The sequence below is a fragment of the Hyperolius riggenbachi genome, chromosome 1, assembly GCF_040937935.1.
Source record: "Hyperolius riggenbachi isolate aHypRig1 chromosome 1, aHypRig1.pri, whole genome shotgun sequence".
NCBI classification, from domain to species: Eukaryota; Metazoa; Chordata; class Amphibia; order Anura; family Hyperoliidae; genus Hyperolius; species Hyperolius riggenbachi.
In genome coordinates this window covers 639,137,973-639,163,292 of record NC_090646.1, presented here as the reverse complement: position 1 = coordinate 639,163,292, position 25,320 = coordinate 639,137,973, and the positions used below count along the sequence as shown (strand labels likewise).

The 25,320-nt window shown below is 44.8% G+C and overlaps 1 protein-coding gene and 1 long non-coding RNA gene across 3 annotated transcripts in view; one reads left to right on the top strand and one right to left on the bottom strand.

Moving 5' to 3' along the window:
* ST8SIA3 (ST8 alpha-N-acetyl-neuraminide alpha-2,8-sialyltransferase 3) overlaps window positions 1-15,181 on the top strand; it is a 48,802-nt gene extending 33,621 nt beyond the window's left edge. The window contains exons 3-4 of one of the 2 annotated variants that reach the window (XM_068251297.1): window positions 357-914; window positions 14,861-15,181. In XM_068251297.1, coding sequence (XP_068107398.1) covers window positions 357-914; window positions 14,861-15,143 — 841 coding nt within the window. In that variant the 3' untranslated portion in view covers window positions 15,144-15,181. Of the gene's footprint in view, window positions 1-356; window positions 915-7,683; window positions 7,876-14,860 lie in introns of those variants that run through there. The other variant, XR_011023647.1, reaches the window with a different exon arrangement.
* Window positions 408-15,619, bottom strand: LOC137530307 (uncharacterized). The gene is made up of 3 exons (XR_011023648.1): window positions 15,459-15,619; window positions 4,685-4,736; window positions 408-886 (listed from the first exon to the last, which is right to left on the bottom strand). It is a non-coding gene; the product is annotated as an uncharacterized lncRNA (long non-coding RNA).
* Window positions 15,620-25,320: the final 9,701 nt, after the last annotated feature.

Here is a 25,320-nt window from a genome sequence, read left to right as displayed (position 1 = left end):
TATGGCATGCAATCCATTTTGAAAGCCAAAGTTCTCTTTCTTCAACTGCATAATCTTGTAACCTATTTTTTTTTATGCATCTAGTGTTTGATGTGAGTGTCTTGAGTTCAGACGGTTAAGGATTGTTCTTATCAACATAGGGACAACTGTTCAATATCTGCAGTCCAGTTGACCACAGTGTCCAACTACTGGACACCAAAATCACCTACTTAGGCAACATATATGTTATAGCTTTGTGGCTTTGCGATTTTGTGTTATTTCCTTTAGAATGTATGAAAAACTGGCTTTGCTTTGCAATGAGTGTGTTTAGTAAATCAGCTGAATGATGACGTTCTTGGATTTTCTCATTGTTGCAGGCGAGAGATCCTCCAGAACGTGGACGTCATCAGAAACTTTTCTTTGACCAAGAGCAGTGTACGGACTGGGCAGCTGATGCATTATGACTACTCAAGTCACAAATACGTCTTCTCCATCAGCAATAACTTCCGATCTCTTCTTCCAGACACCTCTCCTATTGTGAACAAGCACTATAACATTTGTGCAGTGATAGGAAACAGCGGTATCCTCACTGAGAGCCAGTGCGGAGCTGAAATAGACAACGCCGACTTTGTGTTTCGATGTAACTTTGCTCCCACCGAAGCTTTCTACAAGGATGTTGGCAGGAAGACCAACCTGACCACTTTTAACCCCAGTATTCTCGAGAAGTATTACAACAATCTTCTGACCATACAGGACCGGAACAACTTTTTCTTGAACTTAAAAAAGCTTGACGGAGCAATATTGTGGATCCCAGCATTCTTCTTTCATACTTCTGCCACCGTGACTAGAACATTAGTGGACTTCTTTGTGGAACATCGAGATCAACTAAAAGTCCAGTTGGCTTGGCCTGGAAATATCATGCAGCATGTAAACAGGTAAGAAAATGATTTCATGCTGGTAAATTAGACCACCATCAAGAAAACGGTTGTATTTTGCAACCCCTCTAGTGATTCATATAATAGCATGCTAGGGTGGACTATGTCCACTCTCCAAAAAAAGTAAGTGGACGTCGTTCACCCACGTTCATGCAGGACTCGACCCCTGATCAAGCCCTTTTAACACAATCCAACCTTCCAATATAGACCTGGACAGTTTTACTACATACTTTATTGTTAGGCTACATTTCCACTGTAGCATGACATTTTCGCCTGCAAAAAAACGTATAAGATTTTTCTGATTGGTGAAAATTTGCATGTAAATGTTTATGCATTTTATGCAAATTTTTGTACGCGAAAATTCGCATTAGTTAAATATAACATAATCTGCCTAGTAACAGCTTAGTCATAATAGAACTTTTAATAAACAAAAAAGCATTTGTCAACATCTCACACCTCCTTGTCTGTCAGCAGGGGACAGAGATCCACCCCTCTTCAATTGGCCTCTTCCACCTGACTAGGCTTGTAATAGTCATTATTCCTTTGCCAACAGCTGTTAACCTGCCAGTTTTTGCGGTCTTATCAGGTGGAAAAATCATGTGTGTACCTTGTTCCCTGCAGTCCTGCTAGCTCAGGAGATGCTTAATAAACAAGGAGTTTATTACGCCTTTCACTCTGTTACTATAACAGTCAATTACTATAGAGGTAACAGAATGTCAAGAATTTTCCTATAGTGGATCTTTAACCTTTTTTCCACCTCCTAAATATGACGGATTGTGGGGGGAGGGGGGGGGGGGGGGGTGCAACATGATGGCTGCCCTTGCTACTGGTTTAGGATATGATGACTAAACTTGATTTGGTTGGCACTTGTAATGGAGAGGAGAATAGGGGAACAAAGACAGTTACTGATCGAGGGTGTGGAAACTGAAATCAATATAGTAGGGGAGCATGATGGATTCACCTGTTATGGGTGAGGGCATAATACCTGCTCTTGTTATGGCAAGGAGAATAGGGGAACAGAGGCACTTTTTGGTGGAGAACATATTGGTCGCCCTCATTACTGGTTGGGGATAGGTTGGCTGAATGCGATATGGTTGGGGGACATGATGGATTCACTTGTTATGGGCGAGAGCATGATAGCTTCACTTGTTATGGAGGGTGGTAAAGAGACACATGTTCTGGGAAGAAGCCCTTCTGTCTGGTTTCTTGGGATATGAAGCTCAATATGATTGGAGGACACGATGGGTTCACTTGTTATGGGGAGTACCATGTTTACTGCACTTATTATAGGGAATGGGGTCACTTACCCCCACCTTCCCTTGCACAACACCCACTTCTCTTCTAAAAGGCCTGGAGAGATGTTTACTAAGTTACAAGTAGCCCACCCTATAAGCTAATAATAGGGTATTGCTTCACTCCTGTTCTATTTGCATTTTCACACCCCTCTACGTGTCTTGTAGTGAGTGGAAATGTGAGCTAGTACAGTGTTCTCCCCAGGTGGCAGGAAAAATTAGCCAGGTGGGCCAAAACAAGGAAATACAGGGCCAGCGCTTCCATAGGGGCAAACCATAGGGGCATACATACACACACAGACACTCCTCAGACAAGCAGCGGCATGTGGAGAAGAGGCAGGGCCAGCCAGGAGAGAAGTGAATAATGATTAGGAGGCGGGATCACACACTCCCAGCTCCATCCTGTGTGCCATCTGTAGTAGCAAAGGAAGTGTGTGAGAAAGATCCTCTAAAGTACCAGTGAACTGCACAGCTGCCCCCTAGAGATTGCTGCCTGAATTACATAATTTAGGTTTGCATGGTGGTAATTCAGGTAGCAAACTCTAGGGAGGCAGCAGTGGTGTTCACTGGTGCATTAGACTATCTTTAATGCTGGGTTTACACGATTCGTTTTGTTGTAAGAATCGTTCTGATAGATGCCTTCGATGATAAAATTCCGACATGTCCGATGTTTCCGCTCGATTAGTTTCTTATAGAAGTCAATGGAAAAAAGGTAAGAAAAACGAGTGGAGGATAAGAGAATCAAGCAGGAAATCGCATGGCTAATAAATCGCGCACCGAATCGAACGCAAAAAAAGTATCGTGTAAACCCAGCTTTAGACTCTAAAAATCTTTCTCACACACTCTCCCTCTTCTACTAGAGAGCTGTGAGTATGTGATCCCGCCTCCTAATTATTATTCACTTCTCTCCTTGCTGGCCCTGCCTTCTTTGCATGTGCTGCTCTGACAAGAGAGACATAACAACTGGGCGCTCACCAGAATTAGCGGAGTGGGGCGCCTGCTGATAGCGCTAATTCCGATTCCGCTTTTTAATCGTTTTTTACATCCGATTCCGATTTTTAATCTTTACTGCATGCTGCGTTTTTTGATCCGTTTTTCTGTTGAATGTATTCAGGGAAAATCGGAATTGAAAATTGGAATTAGAAAACGGATTTGCAGTGTGCAGGGAGCCTTAGGGAGAACACTGTAGTAGCATAAGGCATTTGCTTTAGACTTGCAGATATGATAGTCAGGAAATACAAGGGGCCTGATTCACAAAGCGGTGCTAACAGTTAGCACCCTGGTGAAAAGCCCTTTATCACGCCTAAACTCAGTTTAGGCATGATAAGTTTAGGTGTGATAAGTTTAGGCATGATAAGTTTAGGTGTGATAAGTTTAGGCATGATAAGTTTAAGCACCAACTGCGTTAGCACCGCAGTGCACAGCTGATCAAAAGTTTTGCGCTAGCAAAGTCTGGTGCACTTCGCATAGAGTTTAATGGTTTGCGTGCGGGACTTTGCACGCTATCTACACTTATCTAAACTTAACATGCCTAAACTTATCACACCTAAACTTATCACACCTAAACTTATCACGCCTAAACTGGCTTTTCACCAGTGTGGTGCAAAGGTTATCATGCCTAAAGTCTTTTAGGCGTGATAACTGCGTTATCACCGCTTTGTGAATCAGGCCCAAGGTAATTCTCTTTTGCTGCTGGATAACAAATTCTGACACATGTATACTTTACTTTATATTCAGAAATACTGTGTGCTGAAGGATTTTAGTTTTTACCCAGAATTTCACTTGCTCTTCCTGAAGCATTTTTTTGACTGATCTATGAAATCAATAATTTAAACAACAATATAGAATAGAAAAGGAAAAACTGTGTAGGGTCACATGTAGGGATGTTTTTGTTGTGCTTTCATGAAAGTTTATGTGAACACATATACGTATCTGTTGTTAGTATTGACATTGCAGATGTGAGGACAGCCTGCAATGAAAAGATTTAGACAAGAGTTACTCAGGCACTGTGTTAGGCAAGTGTCAGAGGCAACAAGCCTTTTAATTGTCTTGTGCGACTTTAATTGTCTTCACACCCAGGAAACTGTTTCTCACACTCTTGACTTGCAAAAAAGGTTGAGACGTGATTTTTTTTTCATGATAGGCACATCAATAAAAATGTCATTAACAGTGCATGAGGAGAGATTATAACACCTCTGTCTAATCCGACTGTTTTTCAAAGCCTACAGCTCTACACACTGCTGGTTTACATCATTTTTTAAAGCCTAACTTTTGGCACAAATGTTTTCCCACCTCTCTTCTGTGTGCTTCTAGTTGATAGGCTGACGCCAAATAAATACATTTTTATGTGCCCAATCAGGATTCCCTTCACCTGCCACTTCCTGTGGCACAGACTTATAGGGCTCCAGACTGCAATCTTCTCAGAAAGCTGTGTCTCTGCCCCGCCCTCATGCAACCTGTGCATTATGTTTAGCATACCTGTAGTGTTATGCCTCTGGCTTTAACATTCCATATTTTTCAGAAGACGCACCTAGAGGGCAAAAATTGGTAAAAAAAAGAAAAATATTAAACCTAGTGCGTCTTTAGTGCAGGGTGGTCTTATGAGCTTTTGCGCACCCCCCCCCCCCCCCCCAACTGTCTCTCAGCTACTCTATCTAAGCTCTTCCAGCTAAGTTACACTACACTACAAATAACACTACACTAACACGGCATTGTACTGCACTTACACTGTACTTGCACTAAATGAACAATTCCATACTTCACCTAATCCTGCCGCCACACTCGCTGTAGTCCTGTGGATGCTGATGCACTGATCTTCTGTTCTACTCATCCTGGAGCTTGCAATGTATGAAGACACCTGACACTATATGCTCTGGGTTCTCCGTACTTGTGCTGTACTTTAGCACTGTAACTCCAGCTTCATGGGTGCCGGATAGGCCTGAACAATCTCTCAATTTTAAACCGAAATCGCAATCTCCATGATCACAATTTTGGAATCATGAAAGCGGCGATTTCCATGATTACATAATTTCCATGTGGGGGAAGTTTGAAGAAGCGGCTTCAAATTCCTCCCAAGTCCCGGCGCGTGCGGCCCAAAGCATCGGCAGCGTTGCACATACCCTCCAACACAAGTCCTACACTGTCCGTCCTCTATTTCCTCCTATTATAAAATAGGAGCCGTTCACCAGATGGGTGGAGAACGGACAAAAAATGTCCATTCTCCACTCTAGTGAGAACAGAGCCTAATACTTTGTAAACACACTGGATGGTTCTCAGACGAAGGGGCCAGTCGGGACCTCCACCGCTGAAAATCCAGGGCATGTACAGCAACACTGATGCATTACGACAAAATCTGCCCTGCAGGCCGAGGTCCACATCCAAGGCCTGTAGACGACAGTCCTCATGTGTGTATAAAGTTTAACTGTCAACATCCCAATAATGATAAACTTTCGCAAATGAAAAATGTGTCTGAACACCTTGCACAAGTCCAAGCCCAAGAGTTCATGGAGAGGGTATGGACAGGAACAAAGAACATTGATAGGGCCCTAGGCAATGTAACTGTGGGTACATGTAAGAGTGAAGTGCTGGTACTCTGCAGGAGAATGAGGGGATTCTTCCTCTATTGCACATTCTTCATGCATGATCTTAACCAGGGCTGTGGAGTTGGAGTCGAGGAGTCGGAGCAATTTTTGGGTACCTGAAATAGGAGTTGGAGCCTGAGTTGGTGGTTTCATAAACTTAGGAGTTGGATTCGGATGATTTGTGTACCAACTGCAAGGGCTGTGGAGAAGGAGTTGGAGCAATTTTGGGTACCTGGAGTCGGAGTCGGGGTTTCATAAACGTTCAAGTCGGATGATTTTTATACCGACTCCACAGCCCTGATCTTAACCAGGTTTACGGGTGATAGACAACACTTCTACGTTCAATGTGCACAACATTCTCAGTGGATTCACTACAGCTCTGCGAGGAGTGCACATATAGACTACAGTACTACTGTGTGAAAATTGCATACAATTGCTACCTAACAGCAAAGAATTGTCACTTAACTCATATCAGAACTGCAGGATCCTTTTTATTCTGCAGTGGCCCAATGATTATAGACACCAGTACATAACATGCGGGTAAAGCCGTCCGTCCACAGTCCTTGCCCTGGTCATATTTCAGTACAGCTGGTGCTATAAATATCTCAAATCTAATTTGAGATATGATTTTTGGCCTTCAAGTTCCATGTATCTTAAGACAATCTTAAAGACGAGAATACCATACAAACAAGGTATTCTCACCCTTTAAATATACGTTTTATTGCTCCTCAGAGCGGCGTGTGAGCGCAGCAATATTGTCTGACACCTATAGTTTCTCTGATAGCTCGATATAGGCAGCAAACTGACAAACCGCTGGATGACACATTAATAATCCACAATTATATCGCCATTTACGGTGCAGCCTTTGTCAGATTCTAAGTCCACTTCTTAAATAAGATTTGGCATTTCATCAAGACCGGTAACCCTTCCAAATCAGGTTTGCCAGTTTTTATTACAACAATCCATCTATTATGTTTTTATAGTCCTCTCACACAGTGGCTCTTAATTTCATTGCGCGACCTTTATTGAGTCTTTCTTGCTGTGCATTGGAGAAAACCCTAACGGAGAACGCCAAAGAGCGCCTGACATAAGTTATGAAATTTCATATGAGCCCCACTAATGGTGCGGTGAGCAGGAATGAACGCTGGGATATAAGAGTAGGATTGGATTGCGGAAGAGACCACAGCGTTAGGATCTGGGACTTCATAAGGCTCCTTTTTAAAGGACCACTATCTAAAAAAAAACTAAAATTTTAAATACGTGAAAATACATTAATAAATAGTATGTTTCTACCAGAGTAATTCAGAGTAACATTCTCTTATGTTGCTGTCACAGTAGGTAGTATAAATCTGACAAACAACAGGCAGGGCCGGCCCTAGACTTTTTGCCGCCTGAGGCAAATTTTGAAAAAATTGCCCCCCCCCCCCCCGCCGGCCACGTACAATACAGTGGGCGGCGTTGCAGGAAGTGACGTCAGTGGAGCACACGCTGGAACAAGGAAGAGGTGAGTGATCCCCCGCCCGTGCCTCTTACTGTCGGCTGCTTACTCACTATTTAAAGCTGGAGGGGAGCGCAGATCGGGAGACCCAGGCTTGGGAGGGGGGGTCCGACCCCCCTCCCCACCGCTAGGCCCTATACCCCGTCCTGCCCGCTACCCCTCCAGCTCGGCGGCCGGCCCCCCGCACCCACGGACGGGCGGATGCTGCCCCTAGAAGTTTGCCGCCTGAGGCAAAAGTTTCACCCCGCCTCATGAGCGAGCCGGTCCTGACAACAGGTTTTGGATTAGCCCATCTCCTCTTGGTGAAATCTCTGGGTTTTCTTTATTATCAAAAGCACTTATTGAATGGCAGTTGCTCAGTCCAACTGCCAGAATAGTGTGCAAACAGGTAGGGGGGTGGCCTGCATCTTTGTATAGATCATACATGTCAAACTCCAGCCCGCCGGCCAAATCTGGCTCTTGGAGCCATTACATTTGGTCCACAAGTGGTTTCCCCACTTTGCATTATGTTTGGCTCACTCTAGACCACCAGCGAAGCTATATTGGAGGTGAAGCCCTAAAACACCTGGGAAGCCCTATGGGGGAGGCAGGTAAACACCAGGGAACTGTATAGGGGAGGGAGGGGGGCCACCTGGGAACTTTATAAGGTAAGAAGATGGCCAACCTGGGAAATGTATAAAGGAGGGACTTGGTCTCAGTGTACAATTTCGACCCCCTTTGTATTTGAGTTTGACACCTTTGGTATAGATCCTTTCCAGGGAGTGCTATTGTACAGAATAAATGAAATACTGAGAACCACCCATGAAAAGATGGACTAGTCAAAAACCTGTCAGTTCCTTCAGATTTTCACTAACTACTGTAAGGGACAGCAATACAGGAGAAAAGTAATTTATAGCTCATTTTACTATTGAAGAAACCGACTTCTTATTTGTGTGTGTTTACATGTATTTAACATTTTAAAAAAAAATTCACGATAGTGGTCCTTTAAGGCTCTGTTTATCTGAACGGACACTAACGGATCTTATGCAAAGCATTAGGATCTGTTCACATCAGTCCATTTGGAACAAATCAGTTGGTTCCATTCAGACACTAGGAAAGGGTTCTTTACAGTAAGAGTGGTTAAGATGTGGAATGCATTGCCACAGGAAGTCGTTATGGCAAACTCTATACCTGCATTTAAAGGGGGCTTAGATGCTTTCCTTGCGTTGAAAGACATCCATGGCTACAATTACTAGGTTATGCCTAATGATGTTGATCCAGGGATTTTATCTGATTGCCATCTGGAGTCAGGAAGGAATTTTTCCCATTTGGGGCTAATTGGACCATGCCTGGTGGGGTTTTTTTCGCCTTCCTCTGGATCAACAGGGGTATGTGGGGGACGGGCTGGAGTTGTACTTTGTACTGGTTGAACTCGATGGACGTATGTCTTTTTTCAACCTATGTAACTATGTAACTATGTAACTGCAGAATGCAAGTTTGGGTCCTGATTAATTTCCCAGATCGGTCAGGAAATCATGCCTGTCCATGTGTGTCCATGTGTGATATCACATATGCCCAGGTTACCCCAGCAACCATGCGGGGCATGTGTATTGATGGAGGAAGGAGACAACGGCGGACATGGACAGGAAATGTACCGGGGGGGAGGAGGAGCACATTGAACATTAGGGGGACAGCACCGGTGAGGCGACGGATGCGGCATCACAAGGCCAATTTCCGGAACGATTTCAGCATGCAATTGATCAGGAATTGGCCTGCGGTGTATGAGCAGCCGACAGATTTATCTCTAGTCAGATTCAATTAAAGAGATTTGTCTCTTGGTTGAATCTGCCCATCATCACTAGATGTATGGCTACCTTAACTGTGGGTGCATGTAAGAGTGCTGTGCAGGTACTCTGCAGAAGAATGAGGGGATTCTTCCTCTATTACACATTCTTCATGCACAATCTGAACATGGATCAGGCCCTAGGCAATGTAACTGTGGGTACATGTAAGAGTGATGTGCAGGTACTCTGCAGGGGAATGAGGGGATTCTTCCTCTATTACACATTCTTCATGCACAATCTGAACATGGATCAGGCCCTAGGCAACGTAACTGTGGGTACATGTAAGAGTGATGTGCAGGTACTCTGCAGGAGAATGAGGACATTCTTCCTCTATTACACATTCTTCATGCACAATCTGAACCTGGTTAAGGTGGCCATACACTGGTCGATTTGCCATCAGATTCGACCAACAGATAGATCCCTCTCTGATCGAATCTGATCAGAGAGGGATCGTATGGCCACCTTTACTGCAAACAGATTGTGAATCGATTTCAGCCTTAAACCGTTCACAATCTGTGGAGCTGCCGCTGCTGCTGCCACTCCCCCCCCCCCCCCCCCCCCTGCATACATCACCTATTCTGCTGGCGCGAGTCCCCTGGTCCCCGCTGTCTTCTTCTCCGCTCCGGGCTCCGGACCGTTCCTGCAGCTACTGAACTTCCTGTCCAGGGGAAGTTTAAACAGTAGAGGGCGCTCTACTGTTTAAACTTCCTGCCGGGACAGGAAGTTCTGTGTAGCTGCAGGAACGGTCCGGAACCCAGCGTGGAAAGAAGACAGCGGGGACCAGGGGACTCGCGTCGGCGGAACAGGTAATGTATACCCACTGTATTGCGTTGGTCGTCGGGCATTCGAACGCTGCTATCGACACACTCCTGACCCGCCGGCGATCGAGAAAAATCTTCCGCACGGACGGATCGACGGGAACGATCGATTTCGGATGGAAATCGATTGTTCTGTCAGCGGTGTGCGCGCCGATTTCACAGCCAATTCGTTCACTGTGATCGAATCGGCTGTATATCGGCGGGAAAATCGTTAGGTGTATGGGCCCCTTTAGACAACACCTCTGCAATCAGTGTGCACAACATTCTCAGTGGATTCACTGCAGCTCTGCGGGAAGTGCATATGTACTACTGTTTGACTTCATTCGTAGTCACCAAACCAAATTTTAACACCTTATCAAATTAATAGATTTCATAAGCAAAGGGAGAGCATACAGTTGCCTACAAAATTTGCATAAATCTGCATCAGTGCAGTATTATTCACATTATATCTCATTGACCATCCCTTCTATTGATTCAACTTCACATCATGGTTCAAGTTGGATTCACAGTCAGTTGCATAATGCATGTGTTATAATGTGTGTGAACTGCAATGGCGACTGGCCATAGACTGTAATATGGAGCCTGCATGCAGCCAGGGTCGGGCCAGGCCGCCCATGAGGCGTGGTGAGGCAGGTTCCTCAGGTGGCGGAAGTTGGGGAGTCAGCATCTCCCAACTGCGTCTCCCAACTTCCGCGTTTATTTCATTAGTGTTTATTTCATTAGGCGTCATGTTTATTTCATTAGTTTATTTTCACCTCGGGTGTCCTTTAACCTTTTCTGGACCAGCACCCTCTGCCCCCTTAAGGACCAGAGGGTGCTGGTCCAGTAAACCGCTGCTTCCGGACGAATCGCCGCAAGTTACCGTCGCTCCCGCCGGACACGCCGCTCTGTCCCCGCCGCAGGCTGCTCTCTCTGCCGTCGCTATGACGGCAGAGCGCTGTGCGCCGGTCAGGAGCCGCTTTCATTGGGAACGGGAACGGCTTACATGAATGACAGGGCCAGGAGCCAATGAAAACGGCTCCTGCCCGGCTCACAGTGCTCTGCCATCATAGAGTCGGCAGGGCATCACATTGCGGCGGGGGCAGAGCGGACCGAGCAGCGAGGACGGGCGGGGGCGCGCGGTCAATGGGAAGTAGAGCTTACGTCTGGTCAGGACCGCAGCGCCCCCTGCCCGCCGTAGATTTATACTCGCTCAGTCCGCAGGTAGTTAAAGCAGAGATGTTATTTAACCTCCCTGGCATTCTATTAAGATCGCCAGGGCGGCTGCGGGAGGTTTTTTTTTAAATAATAAAAAACTATTTCATGCAGCCAACTGAAAGTTGGCTGCATGAAAGCCCACTAGAGGGCGCTCCGGAGGCGTTCTTCCGATCGCCTCCGGCGCCCAGAATAAACAAGGAAGGCCGCAATGAGCGGCCTTCCTTGTTTTGCTTACATCGTCGCCATAGCGACGAGCGGAGTGACGTCATGGACGTCAGCCGACGTCCTGACGTCAGCCGCCTCCGATCCAGCCCTTAGCGCTGGCCGGAACTTTTTGTTCCGGCTACGCTGGGCTCAGGCGGCTGGGGGGACCCTCTTTCGCCGCTGCTCGCGGCGGATCGCCGCAGAGCGGCGGCGATCAGGCAGCACACGCGGCTGGCAAAGTGCCGGCTGCGTGTGCTGCTCTTTATTTGATGAAAATCGGCACAGCAGGGCCTGAGCGGCAGCCCCCGGCGGTGATGGACGAGCTGAGCTCGTCCATACCGCCCGGCTGGTTAATATATATGTTACGGCCAGAACCCGAAGTTTGGCCACTTCTAGTTCTGGCCGGCCAATATGTGAACTGGCCGCTGCGCTGCGGCCAATGTGAGAAATGGAATAATTCCTGTAATGTTAATGTATCTTCTGGCCGCAGCGCAGTGTGCAAATGTATCACATCTTAGTTAATTTAATGAAATTAAGCCGGCGGCAATGTAACAGATGAAGCCGCCGGCTTTTTCTCTGCCTCTCTCTCCTCCTCTTATGGCCAGCCGGGGGGGGGGGGGGACACGCGTGTCCCCCAGAGTCGTTCGTCGCGGCAGGGAATCCTGCCATTCTTGCAGAGCAGGTGCTGGCAGAAGCAATGTCTGCAGCCTCCCCGCTCTGCTCTCCTGCCGCGACGAACGACCCCGGCTGGCCATAAGAGGAGGAGAGAGAGGCGGGGGGAGGAGAGAGCGGCGGCTTCATCTGTTACATTGCCGCTGGCTTAATTTCATTATATTAACTAAGATGTGATACATTTGCCTGCTGCGCTGCGGCCAGAAGATACATTAACGTTACAGGAATTATTCCATTTCTCACATTGGCCGCAGCGCAGCGGCCAGTTCGCACATTGGCCGGCCAGAACCCGAAGTGGCCAAACTTCGGGTAACATATATAAAAGATTCCTGTGTACACATCATATATACAGTCACAATCAGATATGTATATCAGACTTAAATGTGGTGACTGCTTTATTGCAGAAGCAAAAATGTGTCAGCTTGTTAATTGTAGAGCCACAATAATCCAATATGCATACAGACTGTTTCAGGCTGGTTGATTCTCATCAGTGCATGGCATGGATTAATATATGCCTCTATGGGGTAGGACCAGGGGTCTAGTCCTGGGAAAAGAAGTGAGTGTACTCACTTCGAAAAACCCTGCGTGCCAAAAAATGGGCGTGGTCAAGCATAATGTGGGCGTGGTCACGGGTGGGGCCAAATATACATGACCTTACCAGTGATGTAAAAGGTCTGCCGGGGAAGTTTGAGCTCTGCCGTAGTGTATCCCCCCAAAATAGAAGCAATCTGACAGCATTTCACCAAAGAGACACATAATCTGGTAGAAGTTCCTCCAAAATACAGATAATATGGCAGTGGTTGCCCCAAAATAGACAATGTGGCAGCAGCAGTTCCCCCAACATACACATAATTTGGAAGCAGTTCCCCAAAATACGCGAAACCTGGCAGCGGATCACCCAAAATACACGTAACACCCAACATACATATAATCTGGCAGCAGTGGTCCCCCAAACATACACATAATCTGGCAGCTGTTCCCCAAAATACATAACAGCGGTTCCACAAAAATGCAGATAATCTGACAGCAGTTCCCCCAAAATAGGTACCCCCAGCATAGGTAGCCAGGTCTATAGGTGTCCCCAGTAAAAGTAGCCATGAGTATAGTAGTCCCAGTATATGTAGCCAGAGGTATATGTCCCCAGTATATGTAGCCAGGGGTATACGTGTCTAGTATATGTAGCCAGGGGTATATGTGCCAGTATATGTAGTCAGGGGTATATGTCCCAGTATATGTATCCAGGGGTATATGTGCCCAGTATATGTAGCCAGGGGTATGTGTCCCCAGTATATGTAGCCAGGGGGTATGTGTCCCCAGTATATGTAGCCAGGGGTATATTTGCCCCAGTATATGTAGGCAGGTGTATATGTGCCCAGTATATGTAGTCAGGGGGTATATGTGCCCAGTATATGTAGTCAGGGGTAAATGTGCCCAGTATATGTAGTCAGGGGTATATGTGCCCAGTATATGTAGGCAGGGCAGGTGTATATGTCCCCAGTATATGTAGGCAGGGGTATATGTGCCCAGTATATGTAGTCAGGGGTATATGTGCCCAGTATATGTAGTCAGGGGTATATGTGCCCAGTATATGTAGCCAGGGGTATATGTGCCCAGTATATGTAGCCAGGGGTATATGTGCCCAGTATATGTAGTCAGGGGGTATATGTGCCCAGTATATGTAGCCAGGGGGTATATGTGCCCAGTATATGTAGCCAGGGGGTATATGTGCACAGTATATGTAGCCAGGGGGTATATGTGCCCAGTATATGTAGTCAGGGTGTATATGTGCCCAGTATATGTAGCCAGAGGTATATGTGCCCAGTATATGTAGCCAGGGGGTATATGTGCCCAGTATATGTAGTCAGGGGGTATATGTGCCCAGTATATGTAGCCAGGGGGTATATGTGCCCAGTATATATAGTCGGGTATATGTGCCCAGTATATGTAGCCAGAGGTATATGTGCCCAGTATATGTAGCCAGGGGGTATATGTGCCCAGTATATGTAGGCAGGGGTATATGTGCCCAGTATATGTAGTCAGGGGGTATATGTGCCCAGTAAATCTATCTAGCCAGGGGGTATATGTGCCCAGTATATGTAGTCAGGGGGTATATGTCCCCAGAATAAGTAGTCATGTGTCCCCCCAGCATGAGGGGAAGAGCTGAGTGGAAGGAGAGCTGTGAGCAGCGGTGGGGAAGGGCGGACATCCCCCCCCCTCACCTTGGGGCTCTCCTTCCCTCGCTCTCGCCTCCAGAAGTAATGTGCGGGCAGCCGGCAGCGGGCGGGACTTACCTCTCCTCCTCGTCGGAACACCGGATCTGCGTGCCGCAAGTCTGGTCTGGTCCAGACCAGAGCAGCGGCACGCAGATCCAGCGCCGGAACGAGGAGAGGTAAGTCCCGCCGGCTGCCCGCACATTACTTCTGGAGGGGAGAGCGAGGGAAGGAGAGCCCCAAGGTGAGGGAAGGGGGAATGTCCTCCCTTCCCCACCGCTGCTCACAGCTCTCCTTCCACTCCGCTGCTCCCCTCCACAAATGCCAGGGGGGACGGCGTCCACCCTCGGGAAATAGTAAGTGGACGCCGTCCCCCCGCGTCCACGCCCCACTTGACCCCTGGGTAGGACTTGAAACACCCAGAGTTACAGATTGCCCAGCAAGCTCACGGTAAACTAGAACTCCTGGGAGTGTTTAAGGGCCTGAAAAGAACCAAAAAGCCTGCTTACTTAAAAAACGTACAGAAGGTATTTGCGATTATTCAGGTTGGAGTGAGCATTTGATGTCTCCCACAATGCATCACTGCTGAATATGCAAAACGTCTCTTTTTGTTTCTCCACGTCTAATCTGTCCTTTTTTTTATCTCCGTAGATATTGGAAAAACAAACATTTATCACCTAAAAGACTGAGCACAGGCATCCTGATGTACACCCTGGCCTCGTCCATCTGTGACGAAATCCACCTGTACGGCTTCTGGCCCTTCGGATGGGATCCAAACAGCGGGAAGGACCTTCCATACCACTACTACGACAAAAAGGGAACAAAGTTTACCACAAAATGGCAGGAGTCCCACCAACTGCCCGCCGAGTTCAAACTGCTCTACAAGATGCACCGAGAAGGACTTACAAGGTTAACCTTGTCACATTGTGCCTAAATACGAAACAGGAAACATGAAGTGCCATTGATCTAAAAGTGCCCAAGTGTAATTGAATAGTCATCAAAAAAACAACAACAAAAAACAACAAAAAATTGACATCAATAACAATCAAAAAATGTATCTCATGACGTAGAATGTAGGTTCCTCTCCCCTCCGTACTGTATTGTATTTGCTAGCGCTTAGAACTCCCCTGAGAAGTGATCCATTTTCAGTATTCAGAGATTGACAGTGGTTGAAAGTATTTTCTAGGAAACAGAACCATTATCGTGATTTCATCAACTGCTGACACGTTATCTTATTGTGTTTCGTTACCTGTCTGGAATGTCCGTCTCACGCTGATGTTCCTCTGTGATGTTCCTCAGTGTTTTGTCACCCCAATCTTGTATCGTAGACTGGAGGCTGCTTCATATCCAATGCTGGAGAATCTGCCGCTGTTGCCATCTTTGTATCGGGAGGGGACGGCCCGCCACAGCATATCTGAGGTTAAAGTTGAAATGAAAGGAAAACTAAATTTTGCTAATTCTCGACCGATTTCATATCAGTTACTGATGCCTCAGTTCATGATCGTTTTTTCTTTATGCATTACATAGTTATATATTTGGCATCTATAATCTATTTAAAGTGTACATGAGGTGACATGATGAGATAGACATGTGTATGTACAGTGCAAAAATATATATTAATAACCTGGCTGTTTTACTTGTTTTATTTTGCTGCCTGAAAGAGTTAATTTCTAGGCAGGGAAGTGGCAGCTTCTGTGTTGTCGGTACCTTGTTGGGAATATAGTAAACCTCACTGATAAGCTAATTAAAGCCATAAAAGTTTTCCTGGCAGAATACAACTTCTGAGAGCAGGGAGCGATAGAAAAAGGTCAATAGTTTATGTATTTGTATTTAGGGACACTTAATAGGCAGTCGCTGAGCAGAGACAACAAAATATTAAATGTATTCTGTGTATGTTTAAATATAAAATAAAACCATGGGATACCTAAAAAGGTCATTTTTAGGTGTAGGAGGATAAATACAATTGTTTAACTCATCCGTTTATTTTCACCTCGGTATCACTTTAAAGAGGCCCTGTAGTGACATACAGTAGAATGCAGTAAATTATTCAGGCTACCCACTTTTATGGTAATTTTCCTGGCTTCAGCATCAGAAACACTTCCTATATCTATATATTGCTGTATATTGAATGTAGCCCCGCCCTACCAGTGATGCTTAGCCTAGGCTGTTTAGATGCTTTTATTTCGTACTGCTTCGGAACTCTCAGTAAATGATACATTTCAGAATGTAAATCAGAGAGAGGAAAGATTTTACAAGGGGCAATCAATGATTTCATAATTTAAAAATGAATATTATTTAAAAAATAGGCAATTTTATTTTCACTACAGTTCCCCTTAAAGATTTTTAATTAAAACGTTATTTATGCAGTAAATTCATTTTAAGTATCTATTGCTGCATTCTTTAGTGCTCATTGGGGATGGTCAGTGCCAATACTTTTTCAGATGCTAATACTTTTACAATGATGTAAATGTTATGCTAATTTTATGCAAATGTATGTACTTTGAGCAATCAAATAGAGCAACTGGTCATTTTCCAGGCTGCATAAATAAGCATTCAATTTGCATCAACCCTTGATTACTGGCATCTTATTGACCATCCCTGGTGCTTATCTACTTTTCCCCTGAGGCTCAGATCTGAGCTCACTCCACGTTCCCTGGCTGGAGAGTTGCATATCCATTGCAGTGATTGGGCTCACATAGCAGAGGGGGTGGAGCTCCTGCTAAAATCCTGCCTCCTAGAGACTGACAGCCAATCACTTGGTTTCAGCAGGGAGAGCAGGTCCACCGTCCTTTTGCTAAATGGACCATGTGATTTTAGAGCAGGAGCTTTTAATGGAAGAGTGAAGGGAGTTGACGCAGGAGCCTGGAGGTTTTCGGAAGAGGAGATGGGCACTGGGGAACAGCTGCACCAGGTTGTGAGTTTATTGAAGAAACAAAAACTTTTACGTTAAAAATTATATATGCATGGAGGCAGTAAATATATCACAACATAATGCATAAAGAAAAATTGTACACAAACTGAGGCTTTGAAAGGAAATTCCAATTTTGTTCGAAGAACAAAACAAAAACAAAACCCTGTACTTATCTGGACATCAGAAATATTTTTGTATTGTATTGTTAGAAAAAAATAATTTTCACATTTCACTGTGCAGCCAACTACAAATTACCAAAAATTTACACTACGGTCAGACTGAAATGCTTTGCCACCACGGCATCAGCAGTCTGTTTGGAGCACAGACTGCCCCACAATTTCCCCGTCTATTTGCATGAGATTGTAAGCATGCACAGAGAAGAAGCTTTTGTTGCTGCCTTTGTGCACTTGGAGGAACTGAGTAGCTATCAGCAAGCTGGGCCCTGCAAGAACGCTTTTGTCATGGCTTCTGTTTTATAGCCACATAAAAACAAAGCGAGGAATATCTTTGACATTAGTACTAGGAATGTATAGGCCCGAACTGCTGGGATTTTCTTCTCTGTTTTTTAAAAGTCAAATGGAATTTCCTGTTTCCTGGACGCAGTAGTCACAGCCCCCATTTTTTCAGCTTCTGGAATTCAGTGTCTTTTGGGAGCGGTTATTCTTTTCTTTCCAAATAAATAGAAATATTAGAGGATCACCTATGAGCATTTTTAGTATGAATTTAGGCCAGGACATGCACTAGCGTGATCCTGGCTTAGGCGGCCAGCCGGAGCTGTCGCAGATGAGAATCTAAAGTTAGCACAGGTGTCTACCAAGGACGCTTTAATGATCTAACATGCTGGATCTTTGAGCCACAATCGATAGCCAGGTCCATTGTTCCCCGGTTTACCCAGCTCACAGAAGCCACTCCCTCATGGGCCATGCTGTCTTCGTTTCTCCCACCTCCATAGAGACAGCACTTGGCTGTTGCCTAGCGATGGGTCTGTACATCATTGGGGATTGTCAACTGCAGGATCGTGTTTGATTCTGGAGGGCGACCCAAAACTCAGCTGAAATTATGAGTGTGAAACTTTAATCTGAGGGCCAAGTACATTATAATGTGTCTGAACAAAGGCAGCTTGTCTAGCAGGAGGAGTAGACCCTGCATCTCCCAGTTAGTAAAATGCAAACCTGAAGCGGGGGAGGAAATCTGTATGAAGTAATTGGAAGAAGAAAAAAGTGTGAGCGAAAGAAGAGGCGAATACAGGCTCTATCACATGGAAATATAACTTGCTGCACTGAATCTACAGGTGGAGACTGCCCCATAACTTTCAGTGGAAATTTGCGGCGATGTATTTGAGAGGCTTCAGAAATGTCCATTTGAAGTTTGCCAGATATGGGTCTGTGAAGCCTCTGGAGACAAGCTCTGACGGTAGTACAGATGCTAGACTCTAGTGTGTGTACAGGAGTCCCCAGATGTTGCGTAAAGACCCCACATGCCACATCTTTAGTGACGGCAAAACCCGACCCAAGTGAGTTGTTCCCCTCCTTACCTCAACCACCAGAGGCCACTCCATCATGCGCCACGCAGTAGTCCCCCACCCCCTTCCACAGCAACAGATGCGACCCTGTTGGTTAGCGTTGCATCTGTGCCACACTTGGCCATTGTTGTAATCATACGTGTGTACACACCTTAAAAGATACCCGAGGTGACATGATGAGATAGACATGTGTATGTACAGTGCCTAGCACACAAATAACTATGCTGAGTTTCTTTTTTTCTTTCTCTGCCTGAAAGAGTTAAATATCAGGTATGTAAGTGGCTGAATCAGTCCTGACTCAGACAGGAAGTGACTACAGTGTGATCCTCACTGATAAGAAATTCCAACTATAAAACTCTTCCCTAGCAGAAAATGGCTTTGGAGAGCAAGAAAGAGGTAAAAAGGGGAGTTTCTTATCAGTAAGGGTCACACTTTAGTCACTTCCTGTCTGAGTCAGGACTGAGTCAGCCACTTACATACCTGATATTTAACTCTTTCAGGCAGAGAAAGAAAAAAAAGGAACACAGCATAGTTATTTGTGTGCTAGGCACTGTACAAACACGTCTATCTCATCATGCCACATGTCACTTCGGGTATCCTTTAAATTGGACCTGACTTCATACACGGGACACAAGGAAAACACTGATTAATCCATCATTTGTGTTTAGAGTGAAGAGCCTGACTAATTCCCCCTCAGCTGCAAGTACTCACAATTGTAATTTGATCTCTCAGTTGTGTCAGCGCAGGAATCTTGGCAGCCATGGCAGAGCAACTAATTTGTAAACACAGGATGTTAACCCTTTGTCTGCTTCTATGAAAGCAGGAAGTAGACAAACTGCAGATTTATTGCAGGAGTTCTGTGGGGTGTCTTTCCTCTCTACTGTTGCTTATCTTTTAGAGCAGAGTGGAAGTTCTGAGTTCAGGTCCACTTTAAGGACCGGTTAAGACCGACGGCTGTTAGCATCCATGCAAGTAGTGTACTGCAGGGATCCACCGTGTCCTGCCTTGAAGTGAATGGGGGTGTTCATATCAATGCATTTACTGTCGAATTTCCGACATACTGCATGTATCTTCTAGCGTTGACTGTGTTTATGGTTCTGCATCACCATTAGGGTTCAAAATTCGACACAACAATGAAACAATGCTAAACGCTTTTCTGCACGGTAGCAGAAAAGCATTTGAGATTGTCAAAACTAGTCGCCGCCCCTTATTCCAGCTTATCATTTTGGTTTGGAAATCAATGATTGGTCAGTAACTCCAGACAACCACTCAGTGAATATCATGTTTACGTAACGGTTTAAATATTGAAAATGGCTGGGGAATGCTAGGATTACATGGCTGAATTACACCTCCCTGGCGGTACGCAGTTCCTGAGGCTGCGTCCGCGGGAGGGATTTTTTGAATTAAAGTTGTTGTATCCTTTGTAGCTAGCACCTCACTAGCTGCCATTGTCCCCCAAGTCCCCCCGCACCCTTCTGATCCCCCCGATCGCCGCCGCTATACGTTACCTAGCCGCAATCCCGCGAGAGCCGCACCCTCCCCAATGAGCTTCAGTCGTTGCTATGGCGACGATCAGACATGACGTCTGACGTCATGCACAATCCCGATCCTCCCCATAGCAAACCCTGGAGCTGATTGGAGAGGCTGGGGGGGGGGGGGGGGTTACGTATAACTGCGGCAATTGGGGGCGATCAGAAAAGAGCGGAGGGACTTGGGGGACAATGGAAGCTAGCAAAGTGCTAGCTACAAGTTTTATTCAAAAAATCCCTCCCGGGGCAGAGAAATCCTCTGCGGCGGCTACCCCGAGTGTGGATGGCAAAAAAAAATGTATCATAACTATTCAAACAAAGTATAAAAAAAATCAATCGGCTCTTAAAAGCACCGGGACCTGAGAGCTGGTAGTTTTGGATTCCGGTTCTCAGAAATAGGGAACTGATATTGAGACTTAAAAAGACACCTTTAAATGCCCTACTCCTTTGAGTACTGTTGTGAAATGTTTTTGCTCAGTGCATATTAGGAGTTCTCAGCTCCGCCCACCTGGCAGAATCTCACATAGCTGTCTATCTGTGTCAGGATTTACCTACAGACAGACAGAGCTGGAATCTATACCGCTGGGGTTCCCATGGGATCTCCAGACATATGACTTGCCTGTCAGCATCCAGTCACTCATGGCAACCACTTGCCTGTCAGCATCCAGTCACTCATGACAACCCAAGTATTCATTTCTGGGTGGAGCAACCCTTTAACCCAGACATGCAGAAACAGCACTTGTAATTATGTTGTTTTACACTTAAAGGGAAGGTTCAAGCAAAAAAAAAAAAATGAGATTCACTTACCTGGGGCTTCTACCAGCCCCATGTAGCCATCCTGTGCCCTCGTAGTCACTCACTGCTGCTCCAGTTCCCCGCTGGTAGCTTTCTGACCTCGGAGGTCAGGGCCACATTGCATACATTTTTACGCATTCCAGCTAGTGCAGGAACAAAAATTTACGCGTTTCACCACTAACGCGTAAAAATGTATGTATTAATGTTCCTGCACTAGCGGGAATGTGTAAAAATGTACGCAATTTGGCCCTGACCTCCGAGGTCAGAAAGCTGCCAGCGGGGGACTGGAGCAGCAGTGAGTGACTACGAGGGCACAGGATGGCTGCATGGGGCTGGTAGAAGCCCCAGGTAAGTGAATCTCATTTTTTTTTTTTGCTTGGACCTTCCCTTTAAAACTGCAAACAGATTGTTAAAAAAAAAAAAAAAGTATTTTTGGAAAGAGTAAAAAAAAAAATCACCAAGCTTTAATGTGAAAACGCATCATCTGATTTGCACAATTGAGTAATTTGTATTTATTGAGCAGTCTTTAGAAAAGCTGTCTCCACCCACATGACTGTGCAGGGATATTGACCATTATTTCATAGAAGCTACACTTCATAATGTGAAACTAAAGACCTGTAAAGCTAAGTGACAAATGAACCGATGGACAGCTGTGAGTCAGAAATGTACGTCTGACTCATGTACGAGTTGATCCCTATACTTTTCTTCTCGGTTATACATTTCTCGAGTTATAGCCAAGAATATACGATAGTTATCTATCAGTATAAGCGCAGAGTAACAACTTGTGCTTAGAGTGGGATACCAGTATTGTAGCAGGGCTAATATCAGTAATGCAGGTATATTGCTTTATCATGCAGTGCACAAGTTAAAGGATACCTGAACTGACATGTGACATGATGAGATAGACATGGGTATGTACAGTGCCTAGCATACAAATAACTATGCTGTGTTCCTTGTTTTCTTTTTCTGCCTGAAAGAGTTAAATATCAGGTATGTAAGTGGCTGACTCAGTCCTGACTCAGACAGGAAGTGACTACAGTGTGACCCTCACTGATAAGAAATTCAAATTTAAATAAAACACTTTTCTAGCAGAAAATGGCTTCTGAGAGCAAGAAAGAGATAAAAAGGGGAATTTCTTATCAGTGAGGGTCACACTGTAGTCACTTCCTGTCTGAGTCAGGACTGAGTCAGCCGCTTACATACCTGATATTTAACTCTTTCAGACAGAGAAAGAAAAAAAGGAACACAGCCTAGTTATTTGTGTGCTAGGCACTGTATATACACATGTCTATCTCATCATGTCAAATGTCAATTCTGGTATCCTTTAACCTCCTTAGCGGTAACCCTGTGCTACACACGGGGTAGCCGCCGCGGAGGATCACATGGCCCCAGGACTTTAAAAAACAAAGAAACTGGTGCAATACGCTTTAGCTAGCGGTTCACTAGCTAATCGTATGCACAAAGTTGCTCCGGTCCCCCGCGATCGCCCGCAGTTACTTCCGGAATACGTACCCCCCCCCCAGTGTTCCCACGCAGGCGCAGCCGCCCAATCGGCTCCAGGCATCGCGATGGCGGCGATCGGGATTGCGGCTGACGCCGATGACGTTATGACGTCAGCTCCGATCGTCGCCATAGCAACGCCGGAAGCAGATCGGGAAACGGCGGCAATCGGCGGGCATGGGGGGGACCGGAGCAACCGAAAGCATGCGCTTAGTGAGCGAAATGCAAGCTAAAGCGTCAAAAAAAATTTTGGGGTCAAAAAACCTCCCGGCTGACGCAGAGTCAGAAACTGCGTACCGCCAAGGGGGTTAAAGCAGACCTGAAGTGGAAAAAAAACCTTATGAAATAATGAATTGTATGTGTAGCACGGACAATAAATAGAACTTTAATAGCAAAGTATAGAGTCTCATATTTTTATTTTCTGTTATCTAGCTTTTTTTTTTTAAATAACATTGCATCATACTATCTCAGTTGGAATTTTAAAACCACACTCTGTCTTTTAAGCTATAAAACAAATCAGTAATAATGACCGTTTGAACTTTCCTGCAGTAAAACCTTATCTCAAGTTGTCTTTCACTGTTTTTTGGCTGTTGAAGTGCTTCAGAAAACGGCACTGTATTAAACACAAGTTGGGTTGAATAGCTCAGAGAAGCTCTTTTGCATAAATAACTGAAGTGTTTGAACTCTTCCTGTACAGGAAAAGCAATATGAGACTATTTTCTCTTTGTTACTAATGTTCTATTTCTTAGCTGCACTTCACATATATGGTATTCATATATTCTCATACATTTATTTTCGCTTCAGGTTTGTTTTAAAGGGGCGCTACAGCGAAAAACTGTAACATTTAAAATATGTGCAAATATATGCAAATAAAATGTACTTTTTTTTCCAGAATAAAATGAGCCATGAATTACTTTTCTCCTATGTTGCTGTCACTTACAGTAGGTAGTAGAAATCTGACAGAAGTGACAGGTTTTGGACTAGTCTATCTCTTCATAGGGCATTTTCAGCAAGGTTTTTATTCTTCATAAAGATATTCCCTAAAAAGGATTTAAAGAGAATCTGTATTGTTAAAATCCCACAAAAGTAAACATACCAGTGTGTTAGGGGACATCTCCTATTACCCTCTGTCACAATTTCGCTGCTCCCCGCCGCATTAAAAGTAGTCAAAAACAGTTTTAAAAAGTTTGTTTGTAAACAAACAAAATGGCCACCAAAACAGGAAGTAGGTTGATGTACAGTATGTCCTCACATAGAAAATACATCCATACACAAGCAGCCTGTATACAGCCTTCCTTTTGAATCTCAAGAGATCATTTGTGTGTTTCATTCCCCCATGCAGCTCACTGAAGAGTTACAAGCTGATTGTTTCTGCCCGGATGTCTGTAATTCTGCAGTATGTGACTCATCAGTATGTGAACAGAGGATTTATCCAGCTTGTAAAAGATAAGAGAGCAGAGAAAAGCTGGCTAATGTAAATAACACACACACACAGGGGAGTGTGCATAGAGGGGGCATGCATAGCAGATCACACTGAAGAGTTGGCAGCCTTCCAGACACAGGCCGACAAGTCCGACAGGGGAAAGATAAGCTAATTTATTACAGAGATAATGATGGTAGAAAGTGCTGCAGTAAGCCAGAGCACATTATAATAGGTTTAGGAACCTGTAGGATGGTAGAAAACACAAGGACATTTTTGTTACAGAGTCCCTTTAAACAATGATGCTGGCCAGCTTCCCTGCTCGCTACACAGTTTTTTGGCAGTTGGACAGAGCAACTGCCATTCACTAAGTGCTTTTGAAAATAAATATTTCCCTGAGAATCCCCTATGAAGAGATGGACTAGTCCAAAACCTGTCACTTCTGTCAGATTTCTACTACCTACTGTAAGTGACAGCAACATAGGAGAAAAGTAATTTATGGCTCATTTTACTCTGGAAAAAAGTACTTCTTATTTGTATATGTTTGCACATATTTAAAATTTTACAGTTTTTCCGCTGTAGTGCCCCTTTAAGTCATTTTAATCACTTTTACGTTCAAGTTCACTAATTCTAAAGTAAAAAAAAAGTTATACATTGAGAAATATTAGGTAATGACCACATGGAGCAGATTGGATATGTGTTTGTGATCTGTAAGCTAGAGGAATCAGTAACTTGCTTTCATTTTTGTGACATCTTATTACGGTTACAGTTTCAAGTGGACACTGCTATTTAGTGCAAACCTATACTCACCCTGCTTAGTAGTCATTGCTGGCAAGTAAGCAGAATGGCTATATGTAATCCACATTAAGCCTAAGGAAAGAAAACCATGCACATACCTAATCCAAGCTATTTTCCTCTAGGGCTGTCCCAGCTTCTAATGTGCCTATTGGGCAGTTCTTCACTAGCATGTGAGCACTTCATTGGTTTTGACTTATAAATAATAGTGAGGAATAGTCCAATAGGCACATGACCTGAGGAAGTGGGGTAGTCCCACAAAATGCATTATAGTGCCAATTAATCATTACTGAACCTTTTTTTTTTACTGTGATACCTTTTGTAAAGTAAGTGTTCCACTTACCTTCACATACTAATTGATGATTTGCAGTCTTTTGGGGTGCCTCCAAACCTACTTAAAGAGACTCTGTAACAAAATGTTTAGCCTTATTTCTTCTATCCTATAAGTTCCTATACCTGTTCTAATGTGGTCTGTCTTACTGCAGCCTTTCCTAGTTGCACAGTGGCTGTATTATCTCTGTTATATAATCTAATCTTCTTTCTTTTGTCAGCTTTGTCGGACTCAGGCACTCAGGAAGGAATGTGCTGCTCTACTTGTGATAGGCAGAAGCTATACACACCCTCTGCACGCCCCCTCCA